General features: G+C 33.5%; 1 protein-coding gene and 1 non-coding gene across 17 annotated transcripts in view; one reads left to right on the top strand and one right to left on the bottom strand.

Moving 5' to 3' along the window:
- Nucleotides 1–4,704: 4,704 nt before the first annotated feature.
- SNTG2 (syntrophin gamma 2) overlaps nt 4,705–16,139 on the bottom strand; it is a 484,887-nt gene continuing 473,452 nt past the window's right edge. For 13 of the 16 annotated variants that reach the window (XM_077153049.1, XM_077153052.1, XM_077153057.1 and 10 more), the window contains one exon: nt 4,722–9,646. In XM_077153049.1, the coding sequence (XP_077009164.1) occupies nt 9,515–9,646 (132 nt within the window). In that variant the 3' untranslated portion in view covers nt 4,722–9,514. Of the gene's footprint in view, nt 9,647–16,139 lie in introns of all 16 variants that reach the window. The other 3 variants (XM_077153051.1, XM_077153046.1, XM_077153050.1) reach the window with 3 other exon arrangements.
- LOC143678591 (small Cajal body-specific RNA 1) lies at nt 9,802–9,965 on the top strand. The gene has a single exon (XR_013173371.1).

Raw genomic sequence — 16,139 nt, 5'->3', positions numbered from 1 at the left:
TGTTACAAACTTTGGGGAGAAAGCATTGCCTTGTTGACACCATGATTTTGGACACCTCAGCCTCAACACTGTGAGCCAATAAATTCCTACTGTTTAACCTAATCCAATATGTGGTATTTCCCATAGCATGCTACCAAACTAAGACACCACCAAGGTAACATTTCATTTTATTATTTATTATTATTTTATAATACAATTAACTGGATTGCCAAACCCTCGAAGGAAGACATGGTGTCTTGCTCATTTTTCTATTTCCACGAATTAGGATATTGTTAGTGTTGGTCTATGTCCCATATCCAACAAGTATAGAATAAAAATAGTCAGAACTCATTTAACACCTAGCAAAAGGGATGACACAATGAATGGAATAAAAGTTGTAGAATGGAAGATTTTAAAAGCCCTATTTATCAGTATGAGTGCAAATATTCATTACTCATGACGAAAAATATAATCATCCTATTTTCTCATCTATAGTATCGTAAAACGTATATTTTTCCTTTTTTTTTAGAGGGACAAAAAGTACTAAATTTAGTAAAATATTTTTTAATCATTTAAACTCATACTGCTTTGTGGACCTCTGAGATACATTTATTTAACACATTTAATAAGTATTGTTCTCATAGGAACAATGTAGATACTGTTAACCAAAGTAGATTTTCTTTTCCACTAACGAGATAAGCCTCCTAGTCCATTTACTATCCTTGTTTAGATTTGGTTTAGGAACTTTACTTCTCCCATCTTCTTTTTAGTCTATATGTTTCATCAGCCTTAAAAGTATGCAAAGTAAACCAGTGCCATTTTCTTAAGGATATTTTCCATTCTTAAAATTTGAAAATTAGGGAAAAAAGAATGAAAACATAGATCACTAATCATTTTTGTTCAAATAAAAAAAATCACTAAATATTTATTTAAAAATAAATCTACAAATTTAAGTGCCTTCCTTTTTAGATTTGATGTCTTTTCAAATAATTCCTTTGGTTAACATTTTTCTTGTATGTTTTCAAAGTTTCTCAGTTAAAACTTAGAACCATAAAAAGGCAAATGTGGATTTATTAGATAGAAGAATCTAAACCCAGCAAAAATTGTTTTCTTATATATTTTGGGCTAGTGAATTTGTAACAGTTGAAAAATTCATCATCTTTGTTCACATAACAACAAAAGATTAACTCACTCATAAATTCAGTCAGTGCAGTTTAAAAAAAAGGGAATAAAATAAACAAACGAAATGATTCAAGCTGATTGTGTAGTGTCACATAACCAGTTACTGGCTGAACTCTTGATTAAAGTGGCCAGATGTTTCAATGTCATGTTAGTCAAGGGAAAAATTTTAGCACATGACTTAACGAAGGAATGTACATTTTCCAGTTCTTTACTTAAATCCTTGTAATAACTATTATTATGTTTCCAGTAGTTGGGTATAAAGAAAATTTCAGCGCAGATTATCTTTCTCCATAACCTTATAAAGAGGAAACAGTGGCTTATCTTTTTATTCTGAGTGAAGTTTGCCAAAAGAGGATTCTTGCTGACTTAGCAAGTTAAAGGTTTTATTCATTTGTTTCTGAGTGTCCAAGATATGTCTTCATATTTCCTGTTAGAACCATTGGACCAGCTGAGGAAAAAAAAGCAATGTTTTTGTTCACTGCTGTATCCCTAGTACTAGAATATTTGTTGGTTGAGGAAAATATTTCTCTCATGATCCAGATAGAAATCAATTTGAAAGTAATTTCCCATCTTCCTTCTCACAAGGAATAAATCATGAGCTATTGTGAAACCCCAAGGAGGAAAATTGCTGATTTTAGTTACTTCTCCTCAATGTCATTCTACCTGAACATCCTAAAAATAAACAATCAGCAGATACCAAGAAATGGGGAGAAAAAAAATAGAAAGGGAAGATGAAAAATGGATTTTTTCTCTTTTTTCCTTTAGACTGACTGAAATCATTTTCAAATGCTATTTTTTTTTCAAAAGTACAAAAGTGATCTATATTGTGTAAAATTACGCTAATTTGTGTCACGGAGCATCTTAATTCAGAATAGGGAATGGATAACACAGCTATATTTTAGATAATCATTTACTTTATCTTTTAAAATACCATTTATATTTTGCCTGAATACTTTGAAGCTAAAAATATACATTTCCCAACTACTTTGGGTTTTTTCCACCATTGAAATTTCCAAATTGAACATCAGGGCATATATTATAATATATTTGGGACTACAAACAACCTATCAAATAACCTTTGAAAATTATTGTCATGAGAAAAGCCGCTTTAGCTGTAAACTTAGTTGGAAGCAATCCCTTCACCTTGTGCAAATGCCATCCTAAACTCTTCCCAGTTTCAACTTTCTACCATGGTTAATCGTAACATACTGCTTTAGTTTCCTGGATGCATAGCCAAATAGCACACAATGGGTAGGCTTAAACAATGGTTAATTATTGGCTCACAGTTTTTGATGTCAAAAGTCCAAAATCAAGGTCTTTTCAAGGAGATGCTTTTCCACCAGAAGACTGTGGTATTTTGGGGCTGGCTGCCAGTGATCCTAGGTCCTTGGCTTTTCAATCACATGGCAATGCACTGGGAGCCTCTTCTGTCTTTCTCCTTTCTCTTTTTGGTTCCATAGACTTCAAGCCTCTGAATGCTCCCTGTGGCTTTTTCTGCATTTCATCCTGCTTAGAAGGGACCCATGTAGTAGGATTAAAACCATCCTGATTGAGTTGGGCCATACCTTAACGGAAGTAATGTCAAAAGGTCCCTGGACTGTGGAGTCACACCTACAGGGACGGATTAAGTGAAGAACATGTTTTTCTGGGATACATAGCTCAGAGCACTACATGCCCCACACATAGTAGGTATCTGTGGGTGCTTTGTGAATGAATAAATGTCCTCCAGGGAAAAACTTTGAGCAATCTGGATTCAGAAAGTTACCTTAGCTGTGGTCTCAGTACGTCCTGCCCAGACAATCAAGACTAGAGATCGTGTGTACATTTACAAATCAGTTAATTTTTGCCTTCCTTATTTACATAGAAATTTCCAAATAAGCACTCTGTTCATCAAGACTGAGGATATTAAGTAATATAAAACTTTTGGGTTTTAAAATTAGAATATACAAAAAAGAACATTATAAAATAATCTTTCGAAATTATGGTAAAATAATACAATTACTATGCACTTTTCACTAATTGTCCAAGGCTGTAAAATAAACCAGTTACCTAATTGTTATATTTACAAATATATCTTAATTCTTACTACACACTAGAGAGCTGTATTTTATCAAAAGCATAATATACTTACAAAAATGATTATTTGGAAAAAGTAAATCATTTTTCTCCATAAAGTAGGGTCCTCAGAATATGAATTCACCAATGCAGTGACAACATGGCTATTAATTCTTTTGCCTACCCTTTAACTTTCACTTCAGGCATCCGAAGATGACATTAGCTTTTCAAAGCCAGGCATCTCATTGGTTCATCTTAGCATGTTAGTTGCATTAGGACAGGGCTTTAAATGTTTATTCATTGTTAAAGTTGCAGAACCTACAACAGTGCTTGTCACTTGGCTAACATCCCACAATATTTGTTGAGTGAATCACTCAAATGTGTATTAGTTTCTTAGTATTGCTATAACAAATTATCATGAGCTGGGTGGCTCCAAATAACCGTTATGAAGTTATTTATGAAGTTATGAAGGCTAAAAGACAGAAATCAAGATGTCGGCATAGTCTCGTTCTCTTCAAAGGCTCTGGTGAAGAGTCTGTTGCATTCCTTTCTTCCAGCTTCTTATGGTTGTTGACAATTCTTGGCATTCCTTGACTTGCAGCTGTGTCACTCCAATCCCTGCCTCTGTTTTCACATGGCATTCTCCCTGCATGTTTACGTCTCTTTGTCCAAATTGCACCTACTGTCTATCCTAATTCAGTATGACCTCATCTTAACTCAATTACATTTGCACAAACCCTGTGTGCTGGTTCGAAGCTATTATGTTTGTACTCCAGAAAAGCCATGTCCTTTAATCCTCATTCAATATTGCTGGGTGGAATCTTTTTTATTGTTCCCATGGAGATGTGACCCCTCCAATTGTGGGTGGTAACTTTTGATTAGATGGTTTCCATGGAGATGTGTCTCCACCCATTCAAGGTGGGGCTGCTTACTAGAACAGGAGGGAACCTGTTTTAAGAGGGAACCACCTTGGAAAAAGCTAGAGAACCACCAGAGCACCACTAGAAACAACAAAGCAAACAGAAGAAGCTTGGAGAGAAAGCTAGCAGATATCCCCTGTGCCTTTCCAGCTGAGAGAGAAATCCTGAAGTTCATCAGCCTTCTTGAACCTAGGTATCTTTCCCTGGATGCCTTAATTTGGACATTTTTTTATAGCTTTCCTTAATTGGGACATTTTCATGGCCTTAGAACTATAAACTTACAAATTAATATATTCCTTTTTTTTTTGTCCTTGTTCTTTTTTTATAAGAATTTTTAATTAATTAAAGAAAAAAAGAAATTAACACAACATTTAGAAATCATTCTATTCTACATATGCAATCAGTAATTCTTAACATCATCACATAGATGCATGATCATCATTTCTTAGTACATTTGCATCGATTTAGGAAAAGAACTAGCAAAACAACAGAAAAAGATATAGAATGTTAATATAGAGAAAAAAATAAAAATAATAATAGTAAAAAAAAAGACACAAACAAACAAACAAACAGACAAACAAACAAAAAAACCTATAGCTCAGATGCAGCTTCATTCAGTGTTTTAACATGATTACTTTACAATTAGGTATTATTGTGCTGTCCATTTTTGAGTTTTTGTATCTAGTCCTGTTGCACAGTCTGTATCCCTTCAACTCCAATTACCCATTATCTTACCCTGTTTCTAAAAGACATTCTGTTTTTGGTATATCGCATTCTGACAGCTTATAAAGTATCACACCTTGTTTCAAAATAAGGTTACATTCATAGGTTCTGCATGGGCATGAATACTTGGGGGGGACACTATTCAAACCAGTAACACCTAAAATCTCCAAAGTTTTCTTACAAGAACTACTGTTAAGTTTGAGTCAGATCTCCTGGAACTGATAGAGTGGATTATGTTTTAATTAAGTGTAGTACCTTCTTCTAATACGTATATATTGCGCTGGTATCATCACAGTGCTTTAATTAGTTAAATACATTACATTCTTTATTCTGTGTATTTCTATCATTTCCCTCTTTCAAAGCTGTGCTTTTGATAGTATGCCATGTATATTTTTATACACCAGCAGTAAATCTACAGAAAAATAACACTTCAATGAATACTACTTCAACTTGGTCATAAGACATGTTGTCAAATGCATTATTGAGATGTATGTTTCCAAAGCCTATAGGAGTCTCTATATCATTAAGTATTCTTTCACGAATAGAAAGATGATTTTCCTTAATGAAATCACTGGGCAGTCAAAGAACACTGGTATTATTTTCAAATGTGTGTGTGCATGTATTTCATTCAAATATTCAAAAGTACACAATTTCATAGATAAGGATATCCTTAAAGATAGCAAGTTGGTCAAATATCCCACCTTGCGTGGTTTATTTGAGGGATTTCTTCTGTATTTCTCATTGCTTAGGGTTAGATAGGCTGTGAGGGAGTAGGGTCAAGGGTTATTTCTATTCCCTTTTCATAAATGAGAAAAAGAAGCAGAGATAACAAATTCTTCCCAAGGATTTATACCTTGTTTGCTGCCAAGTCAGCTCTGGGACAGAGTTCTCCTAACTTCTAAGCCAAGAGTCTTTTAAATGATGCTGCCTCTAATTTTGACAACCTATATGCTCTAAGGGCATATTGGAAACTGGGAGTGGGGGGGGAGAGTGGGGTGGCTTAGACACTGGTCACTTATTCATTCCCTTGTCCCAAACTCTGAAAAACAAAAAAAAATTACCTGTTTTAGTCTTAAACCTGTTTTAAAAGAACCTGTACTATATTTTGTGTCTGATATACAACAATCAACTGGGTCATGCCACCAATGATTGGCAGATAAAGGAATTTATTGATGCATATACATTAGAGACTGTGAGTAAATCAAAGGAATTTAAAAATTAGTTCTCATAAATTATCCATAGGGACAAAAGAATAAACCCAACACTCTTACTAACTGGGGTTCCATAAACACTGCTTTACATGCTGAGAGTCACAGTGGGAGAAAAAAAATCATTGAATATATATAAATAGTCTGAGAACATAAACATTATAATGGTCATGGGAAATATCAATGATTTGATGATCATTAAAAGGTATTGATTGGTTGGTATTGCATGTCTAAACCCACAGAAAGTTTATTTAATACTGAAAGTAAGAAATTCTGAAAGACTTGTTCATATTTTGAGATTTGTTTTCTTTTAACTTCTAAAATCGAATGTCGTTAGATCATTTATCCTTTTATAACTGAAATGTGCTTTGAGGTCTCTAAAAATCAGATCATAAGAGGAGAATTACAAAGTTCCTGTGAGACATTGAAAAATTATTCCTAATATTCAGAACTGCTTCTATAGATCTAATTCTCATTAAGCTTGGACCTGCCATGCTTAAATGCTACTCTATTACAATCCACTGCTAAGTCAATTTCATTCTCTCTTTTCAATTCAAATTCTGTTCTTTAGAATCTGGTTTTACTCCATGGCTCTAGACAACAATTTTGAGCTAAATTGTGTCTATCCTGTTATTTTCTAAATAGAGGTTTCTTTGCTTTCCCTATTTTGTCAGAGATTAATCATTTCTGCTCTCAGAGTTATTAAAATCCAATGTACTTTGTAAAAGCACAGCCTGCATACCAGACACATATCCAAGTAAAAAAACATACCTGGTACAAAGTTCTCTATTATAAAAATGATTAAATATTTGTAATTTCATTTCCTTACCTTTTAGGATTATGGCCATTTTTCAGTCTTTCTCCTGAGGGATGTAAATTATAACTTTAATATGAATATTCATTGACCAATGTCACTAAAGAGATGTATCTATAAAAATATTATATGTATTGCCCATATATGCCATAACTCAGATCAAGTTCAAATGGATTATGATAATTTCCCAAACTATATATATTTCACTTTTACTAATACTTTATCAGTGAGAAAGTTTTCTGTTTTTATTATTTACCATGGAATATAAAATGCTTGAAAATGAAACAAAGGGAAAACAGGCCCATGTTAATAAGATTATGTTATTATTTTCCAAGAAGGAGGTGGGGTGGAAGACAAAACATGAACATCAGCACAAATGTGATTCGACAGACTTTCATGGCAGAATTGTGAGTTCTGAATATCAGTTTACTTAGAAAAATAGATTTGTACTTCGTAATGTAATAATTAGGACTCAGACTTAGGAGTCAGATTGCTTGCTTAGTTTAAGACCCAGTTCCTCTGCTGCAACAGTATACTCTTAGACAATTTGCTTCATCTCTGCAAGCCTGTTTCTTCATCTGAAAAATGAGACTCCAAATAACATACCTACACCCCAGGTGGGGCATTGTGAGAGCTGAAAGGGACCATGCATGTAAAACACTTACCATGATACCTGGTAAGCACATGTTTTCAATAAATAGTAGGTATAAAGCTTTAAGATGATTCTTATTAATTCCTAGTTAAAATATAAAACTAAGAAATTTTAGGGTTAACTGCATCTTCTGAATGAAATAAAATAATTGCCTACCTGGCCCCATATCACCTGCAGAAGAAATATCCAGTGGTAGAAGGGCCAATCTTCCTTGAAGAATTTTGTTTTCAAAATGGTGCGTTAAGTACATGTTTTTCTTCCTTCCACTGAGTCTACACCAGGGGAGTAAGGCCTGAAGCCTTCTGACAAACACAGCTTTAATTTGTTCTGTCTGTGCCTTTTTAAATAATCCTGTAATACTGACTCTGACAGATACTGTATTAATGTAAATAAGAACGTAAGTGGGCATTTTGATTGTTTCATTTTTTCAAAGAAAAGAATTTTGCTGTTTTGTAATTTAAAAAGTGTTGTTATCTTTTGAAAAAAATTGCATATGTCTACAAATATAAAAATTAACTTTAGTATCAAATTTTCTTGGGAAAAATATAATTCTGTTTATATTACCCGATAAAAGTAAAATTTAAAAACTGAGTTCCTCATTAAAAAGATCTTCACAATTTCTTCACTTTTTAGTGTAAAAGAACACTGTCTATTTTTGAATAAGTTTAGCCTTTTTGAGCATAAGGGAAGTAAATGAGAACCCTTTAAATTTGGAGATCAACACATTCACACTAGAAAAGAAACTGGACAACGGAAGACTTTCACCATTATGTTTTTCAATTGGTGACTATTTGATAAAATACTAACTCCTCTTGCTATTAATATTTATAGGAGGTTTGAGTTAAAACAAGAGAATAAACACCTATCCTGAAAACTGTTGTCTGAAGCTCCTTGAACATCATTCTCTTTGTAGAATATCATTTTTTAAAGGACTTAAATGCTGTGTTGCTGCTAGAGTCTTCCATGGATGTTATTAAAATGTTAATTGGAATTTTATACACAACTTATAACTGTCTAATATGCATATATAATATATACTGTCAAAAGCAGGATATATTTTAAACATAGAAAATAGTTGATTATAAATATTTGATATATTATATATTAAAACATTTCCTTCCTCCTAAATATCAGATGAACGAGGTGTGTGTGGGTGACCGGCAACTAGTTATAATTACTGAAACCTTAATCACGTCACAGAACATCAGATGTTTACTATCTGTTCATTTGCTTTCTAATAGAAATTGTACCAAGTATCTACTTTCTTAGAATTATTTTCCTGTTCTTTACAGTCTGATGGTTTTATGTTCTTCCTTTATTTGCAGCCTTGAGAAATGAGTATATAATCTTGACTTTCCTAAAGGAAAGTTCAAAGGACTCATTAAATTGCTTTTATTAACAAAAATAGAAAGTGTCCCTACTTAGAAGTAATAAACCATGTGAGAAATAAGGAAACCAAAATATAAGCTATGAATTTGGAAATTAATTAATTTCCTTTCACACATATTACTACCTCTCATTTTTCAAATAATCCCTTCACCCAGGCCCTTTGAGGAAAAGAGAAAGATTACAAACTGAATCCAAAGGTAACCCTTTCATTCTCGAAGGAAATAAAGCGAAGAGCTCTCAATATTTTCTATTATATATTTAGGAAAGTGAAATCTGTATATTACCACTGCAGGAAATGGAGTCTGCAGGGTTGAAATCATTTTTTATATTATTTCGAGAAATAAGGGCAGGCATGATGTGAAGTATTTTGTGATGGAACTCTGAATTCAACCAACCATAATTTTGCTTGCACAGACTGTGCTAACTTCTCAGGTTTAACAAGTATGACCCATATTTGGAAACTAGTGACATATTTTATTGGTATCACAACTATAAGCTCATTATAAAATCACACAAAATTGCAATATTGTGCAGGAAAGATTCATTTCCTAAGAAAATAATTTAAATTTTCAGCACTCAACAGAAGCAATTTTTAGTTGCTATACATGTATTTTCTTGCAATACTCTGACTGTCTATAAACACAGGATCCACTGAGGCCACTTTTGCTGCTATAAAGGAGTGTATGCAATGCAGAACAGCTGTCAAATCCTGAAATTCAAGTTCCTATAAGAAAAAAAAAAGATAAAATTAAATGTAAATATTATAATTATTGGAAAAACACATTACAAGCATTTAAAAACACATTCTGTACTTTGAGAAATTCGAGATATTTACTCAAATAAAAACACACGCGAAATAAGTTTTATGAAAAAGGCAGACAGCACTTGATGCTAACTGAGCTATCTTTATCCTAGCCTTGTGTCAAAGACTCGTCATGTGTTGTGATATCTGGGTTTAAGAAGTGCAAGATTTACAAAAGCCACGAGTCTTTTCAACCCAGTGTGTAAAGATGCTCTCTGAATTATAACTCCAAGGCACAACTGGGTTTAAAAAATAGTACAAGGCACCATAATATGATCAGAGGTGGCTATAAACATGAATGACCTAGGTTTTTGTGTTTTTATTTTGTTTTGTTTTGTTTCATGTATACCCTGGCGGTTTAATTTAAGTTTTTTATTTTCTTAAAACTAGCATAGGTTAGCTACTACTTTCTTTATTTTGCATCCTAAACTGATCAATGCTGCATCTTCCTCAAGTCAGACCCAATAATACTGGTTTTATGATCTCAATCTTCACTATAAGCATGGTCTGGCCAGTGGCTTAGGGTAACATTGAGATATGGATTTCCCTACAAGAAAGCTCACATTTTCTGTAACTTAGCAGAATGAATTATTGTATTTGATCCCTGTGAGTGTGAGTGTGTGTTTGTGTGCATGTGTTTAATAACAAATAACACTGTTGGAAGGCAGAGCCAACAGATGCATGACTCTGAAAAAGCAGAGAGCACACACACATAGTAAATGGCTTTGGAACAAAATCATTCTGTCACCATGAGCAATGGTAGAAATAAATGAGGCTCAAGGGGGCTGCTTTCTTTCAGAGATCCTGGTTCTCAGCTCAGGACAAAAAGAAAGAAAGAAAAAATGCTAAAAATAAACTCCTGGATCCTTCCTTCCACATTTTAGATTGTCAATGCTATTTAAAAGCAAAAATGAGCCATGGACTAATATCATTTCTCTTTCCACCAACTTCTTCCACAAAAAGTCCCCATGTCAAATCAACAAAAAAGTCAGCCATTAAACTCAAACATGAAACAAAGATGAAACAAACTGTTTATGAAAATTAGGTTGTTATTGGGAAGATATATTAATATCAATAAATAAATAAATAAATAAATATATAATAAAAATATATATATATATTTGTATGCTGTATGATGGGGTCACATTTCATTATTTTTCCATGTGAGTATCCTGTTATTGCAGCACCATTTGTTGATTTTTTGTTCGTTTGTTTGTTTGTTTTGTTGCGGGGGGGAGTGCAGGGACTGGGAATTGAATCTGGGTCTCCCACATGGCAGGCAAGAATTCTACCACTGAACTACCTTTGCACCCCCCATATCTTAGTATTTTTGATGGTTAAATATAAAGCCTCCCCTTTCTGCCACCCCATTTTATGGGAGGAAAAGGAATTTTAGATATATTTCTCTGATTTTGTTTCTTTCTATGCTATAAAGAACAAAACAATTACTTATAAGGTGAGTAATAATTGATGGACATCCCAGTGACCAAATATCATAGAAATCTAGCACATTCTACACTGTTGATACAATTTCAGAAAGAAGGCTATATTATTATCAAGAAAATGACTCTGGCTTATCTAATCTATATATGTACTTCCTTAAGTATCTGCAAAGGCAGGATCTGTGATAGACAATGGGATGGAGAAAGGTGAACTTCACCAGGCAGGGAGAAAGTGAAGGACTCATTCTCAATCATTCATCTCGGCTCTTTTGAGCTGGTTCTCTTCATGAACCAAGGATCTGACATATTAAACATGATTTTAAACTTCTTTTAGAACTTGAAAGCATCTTCATTCCCTCTTGTGGTCTGCCTTCCATGTCTTTCTTTTAGAAATTGTGTTTTCATGGGGCCCAACTTGGCGGTAAAGATGGGCATATGACTCAGATAGGCTAACCAGGCAGACTTCCTTGTCCTTGCCTCTCAGGACATAGAATGGTTGATTTAGGGCTGTGACTATAACTGAAAAAAAAAAAAAAAAACCTATCAGAACTCCTTGGGAATTTGATATGGTTGGTGGGGACAGGGAGGTCATGATATATACTTTGGTATGGCCAGTTATGAGGAGTAAAAACCTGAAGCTTCCCATGACTCTCTCTACTGCCAAGTGGAGCTAGCTTGTCTAGAATTGAATTCACAGAGGAACATACTGTGCAGAGATTGAAAGTAAAAGAGCATCAGATGACAGCAGGATTCAGCTATGTGGAGTCAGCCCTCAACTTTCTGGCTGCTGGGAAGAAAGGATTCCCTTTTTTCTTTATTCCAACTTGAATTAAAGTTCCTTCTTTGCTTGTGAATGAATTTTCAAACCTTGACAAATACAGTATGAATCAATTGTTCTATTTTGACATTTTAGAATATCGATGAGCCAAATAAATGCTATCGGCATTTAGGTGTATACGCCAGCTAAAGCTTCATAATGTTTAACTAGTTTCATAAAGAATGATTACACTTGTGACTAGGCACTCTTCACCCTAACCACTTATAGAATCTACAGCTGCTTGGTTCCTGGGCTAAACTTTATTACAAGCTGGATCTACTAGCTTATACATGTATCCCAAGATTTACTCAAAATTGCTGGCTAGAAGCAATGTGAAATCACTCTCAGTGACCTACGACATTATTCATTGCAATTTAACCCTGAAAGATAGGAAAACCAAGTAACTTTCTAGATGAACTACAAGTCTCTTGCAAATTTAACACATACTGCAATTCAATTTATTCGTGCATTTTCAAAAAATAATACTGAGCTTCTCTAAGGGACCTTTGGATGAAAAAACTGAAACATATAATTATACAAATTTTATGTATCACTTATGCTTCAGGGTTTTAGTTTTATATATGTAAATTGGAAATTGCTTTTCAAGTTACCAAAAGACTTATTCAATAACAGTACAATGCACACTGAAACAAGATGCCAAAGAGTCACCAATATTAATGCACAAATCCAAAAGAAACACCAGCAATTTCTGGTATCACAACTTGAAGTTACACTGCAAAATTCTCAGGCAAAACAAAATGAACTCCACCCAATTCTGTAAAAAATATCACTCAATAGTATTCAAATTGAAGATTCAAATAAGAACTGAAATGATAGTTCTCTCTTAATCCAGATACAGGATAATACCCTGTGGACATTTCACAAACCTGAGATTCAGCCCAATGTCAAGTCATATTATTTTTGGTTTGTTTAGTGTCCTAGCCAGATTTACCATCAAGGTTACCTTGAATTATAATTTTGCAATTAGAGCAGATACAAAACATATTTTGACATTCTGTTTGACCTGAATAGTCATGTTGAATTCAGAGCCTGACTCCTTCTATGCCTCAATCCTTACCATGTTCCTCAAACGCATGAGTATATGTCAGTCACAGGCTGTGTCTTATCTTAACCCTGGAGAAGGAAAGAGGACCTCCATAATTTTTTGGTTATGCACAACTACTACACAATGGCTTTTATATGGTAGGCAATCAACAATTATTTGTTGATTATGAGTTAAAGAAAAACACCTTACATTTTAAGCCACATCATTAATCCATCTTTCTAAACGCTTGGGTACAGAATTATTAATATGGGCATCAGATTCCAGCTCTGATGGATTTTTCTATTAAATCAGTATTTTTTGTTAAATGATTTGCTCACGCACTCCAAAAGGGTTGGAACATTTATACATGTTCTCTTTGTTAAAATTGTAACAGAAAGCAAAAAAAAATGTTTCCTTGGAGCAAAAAATAGAATAATCTGTAGATCTGTAGTAGGCAGTGGTAGATATTGTAAAAATGACAAAACTACATAAAATCATTCTGCCAAAATAATAAAAAATAATTCACATACATTGAAATTAATAATAGCTAACATTATTGGGAGTTTATTATATGCCAGAAGCTTTATATTAACAAATTCAATCTTCATAACAACTCTAAGAAGGACATAATTGTATTGTCTCAATTTTACATTATGCAAGGTATAGTTCGGTTAACTCGGGCAATCTTATTATTTATGTCTTAATAATTGGGTACAACTTAATAAATGGCTAAATTACATCAATAGGCATTTAATTCTCAAGGAAATGCAGAAAGCAGACCAACTTTGTGAATATATGTAACTTTACTAACTAAACAAATGTAGACTATACTAAATTTAAGCCTCAGATTATGTTTACTTTAGTTACATAGTAGCATATAATTGATATTTTTTCTAGTTAGAGCATCCCATAAGAACTCTCTGACCAAGTCTGATTAGAATAAAGGACATTTGTTTTGTTTTTTCTTTTCAGAAAATGCGAAGAATTTTATTTTTTGAAGAAATGATAGATTTTGTGAAAATCAAAACTTAAGAAAGGAATAGGGAATATCTAGGACTAACTTCCAGTTTTTATTTTTTGTTGTTTGTTATTAAGAAAACTGAGTCCCTGAAAAAATATAAATGCTTACCACAAGGTCATATAGTGAATGTACTAACAGTGCTACTATAGTGAAAGCAAGAAAGAAAATTAACATGCATTAAGTCTTCTGATGGGTGTTAGCCAGGTATCCACACATACTATCTTAACCTCATAACACTTCTAGGCAGACACAAGTTTCCAAATTTTACAGATGAGGAAATTAAGGTTTAAAGAAGTTAACAAACTTGCCTGAAGCCAAACAAATGCTATGTGAAAAAGGAAGAATTTTTTTCCCCATGTCTATTTAACACTAAAGCCCATGTTATTATTTCTACTCGGTGATGTTTCCCAATACTTAAAAAAAATGATGTCATATGTTTTTAAATGGCTTTAACATTACAAAACACTTTTCTCATACACTGTTCCTTTCACTCATATTTACAATTTGCAATAATTTTTAGATGGGTATTGTATCCATTTGATAGATGAGAAAGGTCAGAGAACTAAAGGACATGAATCCAGCAGCCAGGCTAGTGCAGTGCCTGACATTCTTTCAGGTCCATTCCACTGAACTCCTACCACCCAGTTACTTTTCTCTGCAATATATTTGTCCTAATAATATAGATTTTTTTTACGAAGTCTTTTAAAATTTAATGGTGGCTGAAATAATGATTTTAAATATGATCTACAGCTTGGTCCAATTTTCATCAGTTGAGTGTTTTAATAATGAATTTTTCTTTAATTAGGTAAAACTTTTAGGAAACCATGAGGAACTATATTGTGCTCATTCAAATATGAATAACGAGGTCATCCATACCTTGTGAAAATATTTCTTCTTTCACAACTCCTTACTCTCAGGGATGTTCCATTTATCACAAGAGTGACACTTTCAATCAACATATAAATGTTAATATTACCCAGATGTCCTCAATAAATCTCCTCCAGTAGAAATCACATTTCTTTATCGTACTATCCATATTTCCATCTCAGTGCACAAATTGCTAGACATTTGTCAAAAAAAATTCTGTGAGATGACTGGCATCCCTTCTTATGAATAGCAGCCTAATTGTCATCTAATAACCCTTTAAAAGAAGTGGAAAAAATTAAATTCTATAAGCATTTACAAGAACAGCTTCCACTAAACCATAGTATTTCAAATACATACTGTATTTCAAAGCAGGTTGTGTGCCATTCCTCAATCACCGTTCAATTTCCAATATTAAAATAGGAGCTAGGGGAACTTGTGATAAAAGGTATGCTTGATGAAGATAAATGTTAAATAAGTGAGTACATATCTAGAAAAAAATAATGGATTTACTTTGTATTTACCTTAGAAAATAGTAAAAAATATGTAACTAAATATGATAATAATAAGGACTAATTAACCACTCCCTAGAACTTAATTTACCAGCAATTGTTTCAGACATGATGCAGGTAGAAGTCTGGACTACAAAAAATTCATATTCTGTTGTATAACAGAGTGTGGGACAGTTCGTCTGGCTCGGGAAAGGATACCTTGTGTGTGTCTCAACATTATGGATTTCTGACCTTCTTTCAAACATATCTACTCCAGAAGACGTTCCAGACTGTCCCAGTCTGTGGGCAGGGCACATCCATGACTGCTTTCAACTACGGCCATCTGACAGCAACATTGGTGTGTGGATGGAAAAACTGCCACAGATTCTGCCTTATAGACATTTAAAAAAATCCTATGTTCAAATCACATTGCTTTGGTATGTAACTCTTTTCAATGAACTTTTTCTTTTTCTCATTTTTATAGTGTAAGGATTAATACCTCAAGGTATAGAGACAGACATACTGTAATTCAACTCTTTTATCTTCCACTTACTAATTCTGTAGCTTAGATAGGGGTGGGGAGGCTGGATGCTGGTAAACTTACTTGGCAAGAGGAAAAAAAAGCTCTGCTATGTAGTGCTTGCTAATTTTATGGTATAAATACCAATTTCAAGCTACCAATAGAGAGCTGATTTGATGTATAAATATGGCTAAGTTATGGTCTTCAGTTGTTTG

This window comes from Tamandua tetradactyla, chromosome 3 (genome assembly GCF_023851605.1).
Source record: "Tamandua tetradactyla isolate mTamTet1 chromosome 3, mTamTet1.pri, whole genome shotgun sequence".
NCBI lineage: Eukaryota > Metazoa > Chordata > Mammalia > Pilosa > Myrmecophagidae > Tamandua > Tamandua tetradactyla.
The sequence above is the reverse complement of the archived record's forward strand: the minus strand, read 5'-3'. Positions and strand labels throughout refer to the sequence as shown.